General features: G+C 37.4%; 1 protein-coding gene across 1 annotated transcript in view; it reads right to left on the minus strand.

The window, feature by feature from the left end:
• The window catches only part of LAMA2 (laminin subunit alpha 2), a 303,089-nt gene that overhangs the window by 205,254 nt on the left and 78,955 nt on the right, over window positions 1-18,880 (minus strand). Inside the window, exons 10-12 of the mRNA XM_086631963.1 lie at window positions 16,039-16,199; window positions 12,306-12,446; window positions 10,748-10,921 (exon numbers count right to left, since the gene is read on the minus strand). Coding sequence (XP_086488089.1) covers window positions 10,748-10,921; window positions 12,306-12,446; window positions 16,039-16,199 — 476 coding nt within the window. The remainder of the gene's footprint in view (window positions 1-10,747; window positions 10,922-12,305; window positions 12,447-16,038; window positions 16,200-18,880) is intronic.

Raw genomic sequence — 18,880 nt, forward strand, 5'->3', positions numbered from 1 at the left:
CTTCACTATGGAAAATCTTCCTGTCTCCAAAAAGAGTTAAACTAACCAAGGAACCAGTCCAGAAGTGTTCTAAGTATTTTGTGATATTTGATACTGAAAGGTTTCAAAAGCTTATAATAAAATAACGGATAATATTGGTAGTGCTACAGTTCCTCTGTCTCGCTCAGTTTTCTGAGGAAATTGCCTCTGGAAAATAAACTGATAGGGCTAAGAGGGCCAAACAGATAAAACAAACTCTTCAATTAGAAAAAAAAAGGATTCTCCTGTATCACAATCCAGAGTGTCTCTGAGACTGAAAAGGCATGTAGACACCAATCAGAAATTCATCCAGGCATCTCAGGAGACAAGGGTGGTACCGCACATATTGTGAGAAATGTTAGGTACTTGCAGTGAAATATGGAACGTTCAGACAGGCCCATTAAAAAAATCCAAAATACCACAAAACAACCTCACCAAAAATAAGTGCAAATATATTCATTTGGGTAAAACAATCATCTTTGTCTACTCATGCATGCTATCTGCTCTCATTGCTGTCGCTCCTGTCAGTCTGAAGTTGATAGGTAATGGCCCTATGATTCAGGGAAACTGCTGAAGTGTGTTCTCAGGCTTCAGTTTGAGAGATGGGTTCATTTATCATCATAATAAGCTATTACCATTGATAGGTCACAACTCATTGAAGAGACAGTCAGTCTAATTGGCTCAATTCAGTTAGCTCTGGATGGGCCTCAAGGAGATGAGCAGCGCTTTGCAGGTAATATTCAATCACCCAACAAACCACTTGTTTAATAATTCATCACAGTTCAGGTTGGGGTTCTAGCACATCATTATCCCTTCAATATGCCAAATATCTGCTCTTAACCCTTTTATCTCTTGAATCCAGGAAGACAAAGGCAAATTCATTCTGTAGCTAGGGTATCCCTTACTGCTAGAAACTTAGAATATTTAAAATTTCCACTGATGTTTGCTTTCTAAAGAAATTTGTTGTAGTTAACTACAGTTTCTCTCTGGAAAATAAAATCTTTGCTCCCGTCATTCTCTCCTACTAAAGATCAGCTTACAGTACGTAAACTTAATAGGAATGTAAAGTAATGGAGCTCGTTTTGCCTTCTAGAGATTTAACAAAGCAGTATGGGTCCATTCAGAAATCTTTGGCGCTCAGGTAATGATAGGGTAGACGAGAGAGAGGGAGCAGTGTACATGAGACACAGGACCTACAGGATTCAAAGGATGGTTCATACTCTGTTCAGATACTAGATCAAAGCGCGAGTCACTCACAGTATTAAAATGTTTAGAATAACGACTCTATGAAAAGACAAGTTAAAACTAAACCAGTAATTCAAGCTTCTGATCACTACTTTGCTACTTCTTTCTTGACAGTTCCAGTTACCATTTAATTGTTCAATTCTTTGTCAGTGTACTGCAGCCATACTGAAAACTTCCTTTGCGACTGCTGCATTGTCAAAGGCTTTAAGGTTCTGTTTCTTCCATCACTTTCACCGGTGATGTGGTGGGTTGATCTTGGCCAGCAGCCAAACATCCAACTACCTCTCACTTCTCTCTCCCATGGGATGAGGAGAAAATAGAAGGATGATGAAAAGACTTACGGATCAGTGCGAAGGGTGGGAGAGAGAAAGCCTTGATGCTGTGCAAGCCCTGTTCAGCAAGAGTCAAAAGTCTGGTGTGTTACCAACACTATTTTAGCCACAAAGGCAAAGAGCAGCACCATACATGCCACTATGAAGAAAGTTAATTCCAGCCCAGCCAGATCCAGTATAGATGTTAAAATACTATGTTCATATAAGACTATTTGAAGAGTAAAATGGTCTGCCTTTCTCTGTCTTTTTCTTCTTTTCTTGTTAAACTTAAATATAAAAAAGTGATAATTTTGATACTTACTTTTTGGATGACTGACTGGAAATTTAGTAAGTATGGAATATAACCCTCTGAAAATTAGAGTTTGTAAGGCACTCACAGCATAATGGCCCTACCTCTCATCAATCATTTATGAAAAAGTAAAAAATATATAGAATTTTAAAAATTACTAATTTAATTTTTATTATAATTAGTTGTGAAACTGGTTACTCCTGATATAAACAAAAAATAAAATAAAAAGCAGTTCTTTGCATACTCAAATGTCAGCTTGAGTTTTATTTCACTAATGATACCTGAAGTGAATTTTTAACCATCAATAAACCACTCTCCCTTCTTCCATCCTCTCGTTATTAATGATGCTTTGTGTGTTAAAAATGAGTGACTCCTGCCTTTAATTACTCTTAATAAAACTTCTAAATAGACAATACAACAATATTTGTTGTACAAATATACAACCTTTTTGTTAATGATAATGGATGTAAAATGCCATTAACAAAGTTTGTTGGATTAGGTTTCTCAGACCTATGAACTGATTAAAAATTCACGACACTCATACAGTGAAACGTGTGTCACACAAATTCACATACATATACTCCTTAATTGTGTCTGTTCACAGGAGACCAGCTCTTGGATTTGGGCACTTGTGCTACACTCTTTTAGTCTTAAAACTTCTCAGTGACATAAGGTAAAGTTAGTTAACCAAGTTTAGGCACCAAAACTTAGTTTCTGAAGACAGACGAGAAGAAAAGCAATGCTAATTCCTACATTTAAACTGGAAATAATGGAATTTATCCATCTTGTAGAGAAGCTGCGTGTAAGAACATTTTGAGATTGTCAGATGCTACGGAGCATGCCAGACTTCAAAAGCAATATAGCGCAGATTGAAAGTATTACAAATGGTTTGCAGAAAAGGCTGTTTCTCTTGTGCACCATCAGAAATTCTCAGTACTTTTGCCCTTCTCCATACTGCCTTTTTGATGTGGAAAGCAAAAGTTGAACACCACAAAATTACAAAACTAAAACTCAGTGGAATCATACAGTTTTACTAAGGAGTTATAAACTCAACAATTTCAATTACATTCTACTTCAAGTTTTTGTAATTCACTTAATTTTAAAGTAAATTGGGGGGAGGGGGAGGCAGGTAAATTAAACAGAAATAGCAACTCAATTATTCATAAAGGGAAATCTAGAAACTGAACTGAACACTACCTCTTTGTGGCTCTCATATTTTCAGAATGACCTTTCAGTATCTCTTATTTATACCCTTCTAGTGATGGGCATAGATGCTTCCATCACACTCCTCCGTAACACAGTATCAACTAGATGTCTGGACTATAAATCCTGTCTGATTAAATGTAAGTGGATAAGTTGAGGGAAATTCCATTAAACCCTTTACTTCTAGATAACCTGTTATCAGCAAGGAACTCCAAATATTATTTTCAAAGCAAACACTTATTTGCTGAAGAAGTACTTAGTATGCAAAAGCATACAAGAGGAACAAAGCCCCCATGTATCCTTCCTTTCATAAACTTCAGTTTTCCTTCGCAGTCTTAAGTAACTACTGTTGAATTTTGCTTTCTCTAGCCTAGGAATCACAGTCACCATGCTTCTTTGCATGCTGATTAGCCCTCAGTATGAATCGCCAGATATATTAGTTTTTTCCAAGTCAAAGACTTTTTTTCTTGTTCTTCTGCTTTGTTGGATCCTTCAGTATTTTACTACTTGGGATTAGAGATAAGAAGAGTGAGACTTTTCAATCTGGCAAGTATATTCCCCAATTTACTTTCTTCATTATTGCCTTACATCCCTCAGTATTCTCTGTCACGTTCACATCCCTTCTTTTGTGAAACTACTTTATTTCCTGCTTGTTTCTTCATTTTTCAACTGCCACTATTGATTAAAACCCTTGCCTTCAAGGCAGACTTGGGTAAGCAGGTAATGCAAAGGACACTTGAGATTTATGAAATAATTTCACCAACAATAAATTTCCTCTTTTCTCTACAGTAGTATAAGATGATTTTAGCACAAAGAAATTAAATGTATCATGGGATACATGAAATACTGCAGTCAGCAGGCTCAGCTAGCCAGATTCTGAGCCCTGTTTCAACTCATTTCCAAGGCACAAAGAGGCCGTAACAGTCTACTGGGCATCCGTAGTTTTCCTTGCAATCACAATAACAGCTGTACTTGAACTGTCCCAACAGGCTATCCAACCATCATTAAAAGTATTAATGAGGAACAAAGTGTGCAAAATTTACTTATGTCCTGGTGTTTCTTTACAGTCATGGGTAGCCGAACCCCAAACGGGACAGTCCTGATATTGTTTCAATTTGTACTGAGGATCAAGCAAAATTTAGCTAGCCACAGCTGTGAAAGAATGCAGAGAGCTGCCTCTGTCTCATTTCATGGTGCCACACTGAGAGCATATTTCAGCAAAGATAAAGAATCTAAATCCAATCATGAAATACAAATGAAGTAAACTTAAATGAAGCATCAGTCAGCTGTGCTTCAGATCTTTTGTATTCCTGCTATGTTTGTCTCATCCTTTCAGTATCTGAATTTGCCTATTACCTCGATTTTTAGAAGCTACACTGAAGGAAGTGCTAATAAAATAAACAGCACACTTGGTATAAGTTGCAGACATCTTCATCCTGTTGACTGAGTCATGGTGACTTAATTTCAGTCAAGGTAATTTGGGTTGTGATTTAAAATAAAATTACATTATTTATATTAGTTTAAGGTTTACTTGTTAAAAAATAAAAACATATCAATAAACGAAACCAGCTTTTTATCAGAAGAATGCATTCAAATATGAAAGACAAAAGATACTGAAGTAGTTGCCTTTACAAAAGACACTTTTCTTTAGGTTCAAATGAATCATTTTAATTCCCTACCACGTCTTAGCTGTTGACACTGTTTAAAAAAATCTGAAGATCTGCAGCCACTGTGATTAACTTCAGGGACGTTACACTGAATGGAGATTTCTTGCATGCTATGTGCTGCTGATGTCTATTTCTGTTCCTTTTACAAATACGGATAACATGCATATAACTTAACTATTTTATCCTGCTCAAACTTACAAGACATTAAGAATCAAGAAAAGTCCATACAAAATTGTTTTTGATATGTTAGCCCTTATACTTGAGGATCACTTTCTCTACTCCATCCTTACTTTATTTTTGCTACCTTGGAGATGTTCTTTGTTACACATTCAAATCTGAGGCTAAAAATCATTTCTGTGCAAAAAAAAGGCAAATCCATTATGAAGTACTAGACTTACCATCACTGTGGAAAAACCTCTCACACAGTTAGCAGATACTTCAAGCACTGCCATTATGTTACTAAATGGTGGCTTGCTTAGACTTTGACAACCCACCTGCATTAGGGAACCAAATCTTCTACATGAGAGCCTAAGCTTCGTTTCCCCGACAATAAAAGTAATATAGAGACATGCTCCAAAAAATCAGTCCACTGGCTAAATTTAAGACACAGCTGACTGTTGGAATTATGTAGGCTAGGTCACTCACTGCTTTTCATGAAGACAATGAATTAAAAAAAACAAACAAACAAAAAACTAATGGGAGAAAAAAACAGCTTCCAACAACAATTTGTTTTGTATCTCATCCATTTATACCAAAAAGTGTCATGCTAGAGGGTTTTCTTTTTTGAGGTAGGCAGTAAAAGCAAGAAAAAGAGTTGTGGATCTATCTAGCTCTTATAATGTCCTATGAACAAGAAAGTCTTGAGATCTGAAACCATGACAATACTAGACAAAGCTTTCTGGGTTTAGATACATTAATAATTTAGGACAATTGATCCTGGCAGTTCTGTTTCAGCTGTTTATTGTATTATTTACGCTTCTTTATGTTTTGGGTTCCAACTATCTCCCTCCCCCCCTGGGAGCTGTAGACTGCAATTTGCTTTGCATTATTCTGCCTTTTGCATCAGAATTGCCTAGGAAATGAAAACAAATGGAAGGGAATAAACATTAAAGCCACAAGGACCTAGCTTATGATTATTTTACAATTCAGTATTTAATCCTATGAGGTATTCTGGGCAGTCTGCAATAGATATTTTGTGACAAAACAAACTGCTCATTCCATCCCAATCTTTAGGTGTCCACAGCAGAGTACTTTTAAAGGACTGATATATTTTTCAGTTTGTATGTATTGGCTACAGGCTTATTACAGTGCCTTCATTTCTGGACTCAAAGAAACATTGACTTCTGTAAGTCAGCAAATAGGTTACACAGCTAATTAGAAAAGAACAGACAAAATAAATGAAGTGACAGTGTTAAGTCAAACAGGTCTCCTTCCTCTTCTATATGCACAGACTCTACACGAAACTTTCAGCTGTTGCCTTGGTTTTCAGTAGAGGTCAGAGCAAGAACAATGTATCCACCATATGGCTGCTCAAGTCTATGCAATTGACAAACACAATGTACTGGAATTTTTTCCAAGAGATAACAAAGCCTTTTATTCAAGCATCTTTTGCTTTAATTTTCAACATACTCTGACTTCATGAAGGACCAAATTACATTAACTTTACTTCCATTGAATGGGATCATGTTGTACAACTAGTTCAAATGACTCCAGTAAAACAACATTTGATGGAAGCAACTTCCCAGTCTAAGTAAAATCTGTCAGTAAGCAAATAGTGGTTTAGAGCAGAGGTGGTTTAGGGCTTCTATCATGTGTTGTCTGCAGTCTGAGTAACGGCAGCATTAATATCTGCTCAAAACCCAGATAGAGGAGTTAGAGGATGCATTATCCAATGTCTGTATGACCACTGGGTGTCGAGACAATATTCAGAGACCTGGATTCTAGGACGGCCTCCACCTAAAGGCTGAACTAACCTCTGACGGCTGACCAAGTGCAGCGCCTCAACCACCAGAAAGAGGCAGGGTAAGTCTCCACCTTCACGGTTAAAGCTGGCCCTTAGCAGAGGAAGGAACATAATATCTGCAGCAGCAGAGAGAAAATAAGACAGAGAGACTTTCTCTAACCAAAGATGGATGTTTCCTCATAGAGTCTCAAGAGGCCTCAGCTGCCCCTCACACGTGTGCCATGGCAGGGGTCATATGTCTATTTAGCTACGCTCCATATCATGTTTTCTTTCAGCTAATCGTACATGGCTTCCACTGACATACAAATTACCAAGTTGCTTTTTGCCAAGGTGTCAAAGAAAAAGAGGCAGACTATATACATAATGTCAGACTTCTGAAACATTGCAGATGCCTAACTCTTCCACACTGACTTCAAAGAAACAAGTGTTTCACATCATCCTGCCCAGTTTGGTATCTAATTTTCAACTAATTTTATACCTTCCTTTCAGTGCTCTGATCACACGTTATCAGAGTGTAATCCATAACACTTTCAGACAGATTTATAAACTATCTTAGCATGGACACAAGTTTAAAATAAACTTACAGGTCTGTTGTCAAAACAATTTAAGAAACTGCTAAAAAAACCCAAATGAGGTTTGCAAATACCTAAAATGTAATTAGAGTTGATAAAGTAAGACAATTTTTCAGTAAACAGAAGCTCTAACAGGCCACAAGTCCTCATGACTGCTGCAATTCTTAGTTCAGTAGGCTGTTCAACATCTTTGTCAGCGACATGGATGACGGCATTGAGTGCACCCTCAGTAAGTTTGCCGATGACACCAAGTTGTGTGGTGCCGTGGACTCACTTGAGGGAAGAGATGCCATACAGAGGGACCTTGATAGGCTTGAGAAATGGGCCAGTGCAAACTGCATGAGCTTCAACAAGTCAAAATGCAAGGTCCTTCACCCGGGTCGGGCCAATCCTAGGCACAAATACGAACTGGGCACAGAGTGGGTTGAGAGTAGCCTGAAGAGAAGGATTTGGAGGTGTTTATAGATGAGAAGCTCAACATGAGCCGGCAGTGCACTCATGCGGCCCAGAAGGCCAGCCGCATCCTGGGATGTATCAAGAGAAGCGTGGTCAGCAGGTCAAGAGAGGTGATTCGCCCCCTCTACTCTGCTTTTGTGAGACCCCACCTCGAATACTGTGTCCAGTTCTGGTGTCCCCACCATAAGAGAGACAGATTTGTTGGAGCGTGTTCAAAGGAGGGCCACAAAGACGATCCAGGGGCTGGAGCACCTCTGCTACGAGGACAGGTTGCGGGAGCTGGGATTGTTCAGCCTTGAAAAGAGAAGACTTCGGGGGGACCTAATAGCTGCCATCCAATACCTGAAGGGAACCTACAGGAAAGCTGGGGAGGGACTTTTTACAAGAGTGTCCACTGACAGGACAAGGGGAAATGGGTTTAAGTTGAAGGAGAACAGATTTAGATTAGATCTTAAGAAGAAATTCAGTACAAGGGTGGTAAGACTTTGGAATAAATTGCCCAGAGAAGTTGTGGATGCCCCCTCCCTGGAGGTGTTCAGGGCCAGGTTGGACGGAGCCTTGAGTAGCCTGGTCTAGTTGAGAGGCGTCCCTGCCCATGACAGGGAGGTTGGATTAGATGATCTCTGAGGTCCCTTCCAGCCTATGCCATTCTATGATTCTATGATTGTAAGTTAGACAGGCAAGAATATAAACTGTTTTATGATACCTACTAAACTCTTAATACTAGCCATTTTAAATCTGTTCTCCCACTAGATATTTTATTTCTAGAAACTAAATTCCTCCAGATTACTCCTAAACATATTCTGCATCAAAAACAATGCTCAATTTTTCAGTTCAAATGCATATTATATAGTCAGACAGGTAAAATATCTGGCTTTCAAAAAATTACCTGGCAGCAGCATGTATATTTAGAAGCCTAAAAGGATATAGTGATATTAAACTCATTTGCACGTATTCTTGTCCTACTCTGACATAAACAAGAACCCTGTACCATCTATAGCCTCTTGTTATCTATAATGTCTCCTTAGAGACACAGTTAAAGACCAGTATCACATAGTCTAGTGTCACCCGGATTCAGACAAAAAAGAAAAAAGCTGAAGGCTGCACACAGAAGCATCCTATTTATAATGCTTTTTTTCATCCAAAAGAAGCATTTGGAGATGGATGTAAAACAAGCAGATAGCACACATATGGCAATCAACACTGTGGATGCATATGCACAACATGCCAACTTTATATTATAATAATTATTTTAAGTAAGGTTTTTGAGCTATATTTGAAACTGGGAAATGCAGGATGGTTACTACCTTTTGTTACTCAATTTTATTTTGAGGAATAGTATTTAAGAGCAATAATAAGGAAAGACAGTTTTCTGTGACGCTACTTTATTTACAAATAACAAGTGTACATCTTGATACAAGATATTCTAAATAATTTCTACATTTCCTAAGACAAAAATTCTTAAAGAAGCTTGCCTGATCTGAGATACCAATTCTTCTACTGTAACACAGCTAGCAACCACTCTCAAAAAAGGATGTCTTTATCTAGTTTCAGCTATTTAGTTTTATCCCCTTTCAGTTAGAGAAATGTTTTATTGAGTTTACAAATAAGAACTCTCAATATTCTATTTCCATTTCTCTTTCCATAGCATAAATCATATGGCCTAAGCATGTCATTATGAGTGTAATTTACGTGATGCAACATGACAGTTAAGATGTACTGTGGTAATTTGTGAGTGCTTTCAGTATTATTGTAGTATCAAAAATTTATATGGTTCAGTTATTAAGGCAAATTGCTCCATTCACACAGAGATGTCTGACAGTAATCAGAAAGGACCTCCAAATTACACTGAAAAAATATCTTCCACATTCAAATAATCTGTCCACATTCTTACTATTATTTTGCTTACTGAACAGAAGCAGGATGAAATTCTGTCGGGAAAAGTATCGGTTCACATCTCAGGCTCAGTTCACCAGACACGGAAGATTATAGAAGAAACTCTCCGTTGCCCAGCTAAATGAGCCTGACTATCTTTAACAATTTATAGCCACGAACAGGATGCCCAGTTCTTTGGAATGATGCTATTTAGTTTCCACATGCTCACTTACCTTCTGTCATGTTGATTTTAAGCCAGCAGGAAGAAAATAAATAAATAAAAGAGGTTGACTAGCCTGAAGAGACTGCAGGGGAAAATGTGCTCAAGTGTATTAGTGCTAGCATTTCAGATGAGTTTTAGCATAATCAGGGTTACGGTAAATGGAAAGCTGTTCAGCTTTCTTCACATTTAGGACTCATTCATTCCTCAATTCTACTCTCTGGAAAAAAAAACGAGATTTTCGTAAAAGTATTGTGTATGATGGCAGAAAGTCTAATGGTGAGAAGCCTGGTAGTCAGACCACTAATGCATCTAAGAATTCAGAAAGCAAAGATTTGGTATTAACCTGTAGGGCATGAATATGTGTGTACGTGCACACATGGACACACACAGACTTGGATAAATATACGCATTAGAACTGGCACAGAGCTCACAACAGCATTTTCTGAGTTCTAGGGCACAGAGCTCCCCACACACAAGTTTCTTGCCAAACATGAAAGTTTTGTAACACACCCCCACAACATCTGATACACAACTTGCATCCCTGAAAAGCAGATGAGGGAACGGGTTTTCAAAGCTGAGGACAAGGTGCGAAGAGAACAGGACAAGCTGAACCACATACCAGCTAATTCATTCAAAAAACATTGCTGTGAACTATACAGACTTCTCTGATACCTGACGGCAGAAGCCTGAAGAGAGCTCAGGGTCAAAGATACTTAGTTAATTTTCACTACTTAACTTTTTGCCTCACAAGGATACTCCATAAGCCTGATTCCTTTTTGCTTCCAATTTTGCTGGTCAAATAGCTATCCAACTTAATCTTCCCTCAGTTCCACCCCCCTACAAAGCCTTACTTCTTTTCTCAGTAAATCAGATAAGCATTTAGGCAAGTACCACCTTCACTTACTTTGTTGCCCAAATAAGAACTGGGTGCACTCCAATAGTAAGTCTGTGGCAGCACTTTTCTTGCAGCCACGTTGCTGATGCTAAACTGCTGATGCCCATCGAATCTTTTTTGCTTGGGGGTAACTCTGATGAGACCAGGCAAACCAGTCAGATACCAGCCATTCATGTCTTCTATCTATAATGACAAAAAAAAAAAAATAAAATCAAAAAACAGAACAACACACATTACAGTGAGAATCAGGACATCAGTCATTTCAATAGTCACAGTCTTTCATTCTGCTATTTTTAAAAAACTGATTAGGTTTATATGATTAACAGCAGTTTATGAACAAAGGAAACAACAAAGTAGTAACAGCAAAAATTTCTCTTATTGTATGTGACTGGGAGTCACAACTTCTGAGCAGTTCTAAGTAACTGCAAGTATTTGTTTGCTTCATATGGTCCAGAGTGAGGAGGAAATACTACTGTACAAACATGTGTGTAAGAATATCTCCAAATATTATACAGGTTTTCAATATATAATATCAGTCACAGAGGGTACAGAAGATGAGCTGACAAACACATATACATTTTCTCACTGTTGTAGACAGCATAATTTAAAATAATTTGTAATTCTAAGGTCTTACAACTTACAAGTTCCGATATACTTTTTTTTAGAAAGCCAAAGCAAAGCTGGAAAGCACTAGAACTTGAATTTCTGAAATCCCATAACTAGAAATGAATCATCAGAGAAGAGCACACCATTCATACAAGGATGGCTTCTGGATACAAGTGGAACAATACAGTAGCTCAGTTGTGAGACAGAAAACTTTCCAGATGCTGGTATGTCAGTGAGCACACTAAGCATATATGATTTTACTTGCAGACTTCCAGCATACCAATACAGCCAAAGCCAGGAGCTAGTGGACCTGGAACACATTTCCCAAACTCGAGCTACAGACAGGAATACGTAGCATACATCCGTTACAGTGGAATCAGTGTCTGACCTTTGAGAACTAATTTGAAGTTTAGAGTATATTTGCAGACTAATGACATTTTCCTACAGCACAAATAAGAACAGTAGGTTCATCACCCTTTCACATCCTGTCCTAGGAATGCAGTATGCAAAAGAAATTCACACAAAATGCCCCCTGTAAGGCATCCCTTTTTCTTACACAAGCTGCGTGTTGTACACATGTTGTATGTTTCAAAACTCTTAATTATTTCAGATCTAGAAATTTTAGAACTAGCTGGAGAAGAGGATGCCCTATGCATATATTGCATTTAACTCAGGACTGATCATATACGCACATTCCAGGACTGTGTTTATACATATGGCTTCAGTTTTGACTGTTACAACTTCTCTTGCACTTTTCAGTGTTTAACTGCATTTTTGCAGAACTTTCTCACAATGAAGAGAAACAATGCTTATAAGCATTTTCTTTTGGATAAATGAAAAATATACGGGGCATAGAAGAACAGGATTTTATAGTAAGACGCATTCCGGTGACAATGGAGAGCGACAACACAGAGAAACACAAAACCAACAACATGTACTGATACGATATGATTTTTCTTACACTTCCGTAGGTAAGGTGAGAATGTGTGCAGACGTTTGTTTTCCCAGAGCAGAAACATTCCTCACAGCCTTTGGGATTATTTTGCTGCAGGTTGAAGAAACCTGGTTTGCAGCGATCACAGTTTTCTCCTTCAACATGTTCCTGGAAATGCACATTACAATATTACTTCAGTTGTCATAGATTAGAACTTGAGATCACCAGCTTTATTCTCTGCAGGAGAGTATAAATGCAGGACTATAAAGACATTTATATTAAAGACTGTTCTTATTTGTGAATATTAGTAGCAAATCCTCTACACAATAGAAGTTACCATGGCTGCATGTAAATAACAGGACATGGAATTTGGACATGATAGGATTTTCAATCTTTCTCCTACATGAATGAACATACTTGATTTCAGGGAATAATCTAATTTATCGCCTTTATATTTAAGAATGTCAAAAAGGGAAGTATGGAGGACAATCTTACAGCCTCAACAACTGCAATTTTTAGCTATGGCTGATAAAATCAGTGCATGCCCAATTGATGCAAACTACAGGTACATGGTATCAGTTGTAACAATCATTTTTAGCATATCAGTTTTTCAGTGGTATATCATTAATAGCTGAATTCAGGCTAAATCCAAGTGTTAAAAGGGCTGTATTTCTTCTTTCCCTAACTACATGTGTTTTCCAGCTATGCAGCCAGATCTGCAAATCCTTCCCCTGCAGAAAGCCAGGCACTAAACATTCATGAAGAATTCTAAACTTAGCATTTGATAATTATATTTTTCAGAGAAAGCTTATGTTGTCCATTAAGTTCTGCTAGCTTACACAATAAATAAGTGTCCTATAGATAAAAATAAAGCTAGCTTATGTTGCAAAAGGCTCACACTATGGTGTTGGCTTAGTAATTCAATACTTTTCCCAAGATAGCCCAGAAAATTCTTTCCTTTTCAAAAGTGTTATATACAGTCTCTTTAATCCTGGAGACTGCTTTATGGTATGCACACAGGACCAAATCCTTGGCTTCACGTCAGCAGAGAATGAACACATTATAAAAAGCCGACCCACACTATGATTGCCTGAAACACACAGCTCTGAAGTAAGTTCACTAAAAGCCATCTGATAGCCTCCTGGTTAAGTTCTAGCAAAGACGGAAAAAGCAGGGTAAAGTATGTGGAGGAACAGGGAGAAAGGATAGCGTGCACAGATTAAGAGAAAATAGGGACAATGAGGGGAAGGCGTAAGGACAGGTAAAGAAAGATAAAATGAAAACGTAGGTAGATTTTCACTACTAATTCGACAGCAAGAACATGCATAGCAAAGTATCTTTGCTCTGTCTCTATTGCTGTGCTGTATCTGTGCTCCCTTTCAACAACGTCATACAGACTCTGTTCAACAAACCAAAAATCTCTTTAATACGACTCAAGGCTATTAGTCAATCACTTTTAATTTCAACATCTCATTAAATTGAAGAATGATATTTTTACATTTTCACCAGCAATCTCAGGAATAATCAATGCATATTATGCATATCCATAAGCACGCTGAACTCACCCAGCTAATCATGCTTCATATGAAAAATAATGGGGGTAACACAGGCACCTAGATCCTCTCACACAAAATTCCACTAACTAGAAATACGAATGCTGCTCCCAAAAGTTTCAGACCTTGCTGATGTGCTTAGTCTGTGCAGAGCAGGAAGGGTAAAAGAAAAAAAGAGAGCTGCAAAGCAAATGTATGTGTTTAAAGGAAAAGTTGTCCTACTCTCCAGTCACAAGCATGCCATCAGAGAGTTACACCTGTATAATTCTGTTGAGCAGACAGCAAATTCAGTGGGTAATAGAGCTCAAAGTTGGAAAGGAGATCTACCTTATCCTTCAGCCACTGAAGCAATTTTTCTGCAGCTTCATTAATTTCTGACTGCATTCAGTCCAGTTTTAAATTATGCAAAAATAAGACCTAGACCATATACTTCAGAAAGCTCTCTGAGATAATTAATGATAAAAAAAGGAGTTTATACTTGTCTCTCACCTTTTTCTACTTTACTCTGGCTGATGTGGGAAAGATAACCTAATGCTCACTTTGTTGCATTTTGTTGCTTACACTTAGAACTATTTTTCAGCAGTCAATTTCCTTTACAAGAAAACTATCGTTAGTAAATTTAGAGCTCATCATATGTAATTGAAAGATGTGATTAAAAGAAAGGGAAGCATTTTTCCTAAGACCTGCTATTAACTTGTCCAGACATCCCACTTTATTCTTCATATGGAGCATAACTAATCTGATGATTTCAGTGTCCCTTTGACCATAATCTGCTTTGGTTTGAATTTGAAGAGTGCTAGCGAAAATAAATGTGTATGTATCTGTATCTCAGCTATCTGCAAAGGGTATATTTTTTCTCCCACAAGCACTTAAAAAGGGATTAGAGAACCAGAAAGGAAACAAAGGATGAACAGTGAGGAAAAAGTGTATATAGCATGGACTCTCAGGAATAGGAACAATTATCTCTATTCCATATTTGTTCATTTTGGTCTGATTGTACAAACAGGTCAGTTTGGCATTACACAAATGTCATAATAAGAAGAATCATTCAGCAGTGGTTATCTTGTATTTGGTGTACGACACCTTCATCAAAGCTCCCTTTCAAGTCAGAATATAGCAAAAGCACCCCATTTCTCATATTCTAGACTAGATAGGAAAGGAATTAGAACTGTAATATGGATAGATTTTATTTCTGACAGAGAGCATGTGACTGTTACATAAAGTGAGGATAAGGTTAATTCTCTGAGTAGATTTCAGTGCTACTCAGCTGTCACACCAGAGCTTTATGCGTGTATGCAGCGAGAGTTGATAGATTGAAGTATTTTTTGCACATTCTTGTGTTTAAGGATGTAATGTATTTTTAAATTCACATTTGTGACTAGTTCTGTTAATTAAACTCTAGAAGGAAACTCCCACAAGTACAGCACAGTAAATTTGGGCACATTCATGGTCACTTACTGAACTGTGACTTACAGAGCACTACTGCTTCTAAAGCATTTCTGGTAACTAGACACTTTATAAGAAGTGGATGCATGTGCTTTTAGAAGTTTTTTATTTCAATAGAATATCGATATATAATTTGCTAGAGTTACATGAAGGCATACAGAGAAAATAATTCTTAAATTTTCTTTCTAGAAATTGAGAAATTCATCCTATAGAAAGGATGGATTTTTTTTCTTTTTAAATATATTAGAGATTTCTCAACAACTATCCCAAGGCAAGAAAGAATGGTCTCAGTTTGGAACTCCGCAAGAAAAAGGATTACATCCCTAATGACAACTTCTAAAAGATAACTTTTGTGTTTGTTTTAATACATCATCAGTTCGCCTCAGTTTCTCTTTTGAAGTCATATTACAGGGTAGTTTTAGAGTCTGCAATACTTTAAACATACAGTTCCTGAGTGGATGAGGATGTGAGTTTGAAACAAATTTGATTCACAGGCTGAAGTATTGCCCCATTACATATTTCTAAGGACTTGTAGGACTGTCAGCAGGCTCCTAGATACCTATGTTAATTACAGCAAGTACTGAGATGACACAAGACAATCTAAGACTTTACAGGACCAAGAACAAGTGTTCTATGAGAAGTGACTAACATAGATACTAACACAGCTAGGAAGGACAGTGGAATGCTGTTGTATGACACAAGATCATTAATTGCAATCTTTCCGTATCTTCCTATGGTTCAGAGGAATTTGACATCCATACCTTGCAGATGCAGGGACCTACGCAAGGGTCAACATTCACACTGCCTTTCAGCGAGCAGTTGCAGGGCAGGCACTCAGGATACCCTGTATAACCCAAGGCACATCTATCGCAGCTCTCTCCTGCATAGCCAGTCTTGCAGTGACAGAAACCAGGCAACATATCTATGGGAAGAGGAAGAAAACATGAGACATTTGATTTATCATTATTATTATCACTGTTATCAGATATGTGTGTTAGAGAGCTCAAAGCAACACCTTTGGTAGGTGTAACATAAGGGGGTTTACTGTGGGTCAGGCTCTTTAACTCAGTTTCCTGTCTGAGAGAGGCTAGAATAAAGCATGCAAGAATAGAGCAAGTAGCTAGTGATTTGAATTCTGAGCTTCCAGAAATTCCCACATTAGAGACCTTCTAAACTGAAACTTATCCCTACTTCCTTGCATCTAACAGTCCCTGAAAAACTTCTCTTCCATCAATTCACTTAATCGCCTTTGAACGTGCTTTTACTTTCAGAATCCATAAAGCTTCCTAGCAGCAAGTTCCACGTTCAGCCATGTGTAGTGTGAAAGAAAACACTGATGTGTGTTAAATCTGTATTTATTGCCCTCTAATTCTTGTATCATAGAAAACAGCAAGTAACCATTCCCTACTCACTTGCTCCATGTCATCTGTGATTTCAATATACCTTTGTCATATCCCACATGACATTTTTATTTCATATGCCAAAAACTCCTAAGCCTATTTAACATCTCCTTACTGAGAAAATGCTTTATATGGTTGAAAATCTCTGTTGTCGATTCTCTGCACTGTATCCAGTTCTAATAAATTATTTAAGGCGAAGAGAGTGCATAGTGTGGACCTATAAATGGTTTGATGATTTTCTTTCAGTTTTGCTTTTTAAACATCAGTAATGTTTCCTGAGACTGCTGACCTTTTTGACTACTGCTGGCTGAGCCAGTAGTGAGCTGATACATCTAGGGAATGGTCCAAGGTAACTAAGACCTGTTCCACAACTGGTAGTGCCTAACTTAGAAACTGTTGTAATCAACGCACAAGTAGAACTACTTTTCTCTGTGTTCTACTTTTCCCTTAATTGCTACAGAAATTCATAAGTTATTTTACTACCCAGTCACTGACTATCTTGAGATCTTTCTGAACATTTTGCAGTTCTTTCATTTTTCTATGTTGAAAGATTTTGTACTTGCTAACTTCGTCACCTTCCTACTCATCCCTTTCCCAGGTTAAATATGAATATTTTCAACAGTTCATATTGATCATCACTGTGAAAATGGTCCATTTATTCTTTTAGCCAACTACTAATCCATGAAAGAACCTTTCCTCCTTATTCTATTGCACTTTCTTTCATGGTCTTTGGTCCACGATCTTGTCAAAACTTTTTGAAAATCAAAATACAGTATTAATCAAATGAGCCTTTGTTCACAGGTTCATTGAATCCCTCAGACAGATTCATAAGGCACACTGTCCTTTACAAAAAAGAAATTGATCTTGAGTTTTGCCCATTTTTGTCACAGTTCAGAAATGGTATACATCATTTATTGTAATTCTACTGATTTGCTTGATGCAGAAACTAGATCTTCTGATTTTGGTTTTCTGAAACCCTCTGCATTTCTTTTACAAATTGGATAAATAGTTTCTGTTTTGTAATATTAATGTCAGTTCTTGAAAGTATTATAAACTGTATTTAACGCTTCAAGCAACTCCATTTTTAACTACATCCAGAAGGTATGGATAAATATATGTGCCTGATGAATCTTTTTTCTTCATTTATCAGCTTGCTCTAAACCTGACACTTCTGAGACTGTTCTTCTGACCTATCCCCATCAACAAAGTCTCTCAAGCGGGAAATTCCCTGAGCTCTTCTATTCATTGATACAGAGTTAAGCTAGCTTTTCTGTTGTGTTCTTTTCTTTCTTGAGATCTCCAGTTATAACTTGATTATATTTTAATCATATTTAACTCCTACTGAATTTGCAAATCTCTAGTAGCCTTTTTGATTCTGATTTACCTGAAGAAGTACCTCCTAGTAACATTTATGCATTTAGCATACTATCCTTTAAATACATGTAAGTGTTATTAAGAGCAGGACTTTCCAGAATCTGTCACAAGTTATGTCGTTTTCTTTCATCCTCAATTGGATATAACTTCTGATTTTTCAGGAAGCTTCTTTCTAATTGTTTAAATATTTTTTCCCTAGCTTAATCGTGTTGCTTGAATCATTTTAACTAGAGGAATGCATCTTCTCTGAATGACTAATATGCAGTCTAGAGTTAACTGCCATTAACAATCTCAGATTGTTCATTTTTATTTCCTTTTTAAAGGTTTCCTTGTTTTGATTAAGTTGTTTTTTAGGGAGGCCTTCTCATTCCTACAAGAATGTTGAATTTGACTGCCCTTCAAGAGGAGAGTTTCAAATCAGTTCCTCATACATAAATCCAGGGGTGCTTCTCTCTTTATGGTTTCTCTAACTAGCTGTTTGAAGAAGCAGTCACCTACAGAAGTTTTAAATGATATTATCTGTTAATCTGTACGGAGATGAAATTCAATCTGTCTTCTCTAGCCTTGCAGCCTCTTTGATCTCCTGTAGCATATCATATTGACTGTCACCTTCTTGATCTGTCCTAATTATATATAGAATTTCAGCGCATAAAATTTCTGTGTTACTTACTATCATGAAACTACGTGCTTCATGGGTTTTGATGCTTCTGTTCCTTCCAGATGAAAATATCCTGCTGTACACCAGGGTTCAGCAGTGAAAGACACAGGCAAATCCAACTCTTATTTGAAGCCAGTCTTATTTGAAAGTTTCAAGAATTCATTCTTAGGT

This window comes from Tauraco erythrolophus, chromosome 2, assembly GCF_009769465.1.
Source record: "Tauraco erythrolophus isolate bTauEry1 chromosome 2, bTauEry1.pri, whole genome shotgun sequence".
Classification (NCBI taxonomy): domain Eukaryota; kingdom Metazoa; phylum Chordata; class Aves; order Musophagiformes; family Musophagidae; genus Tauraco; species Tauraco erythrolophus.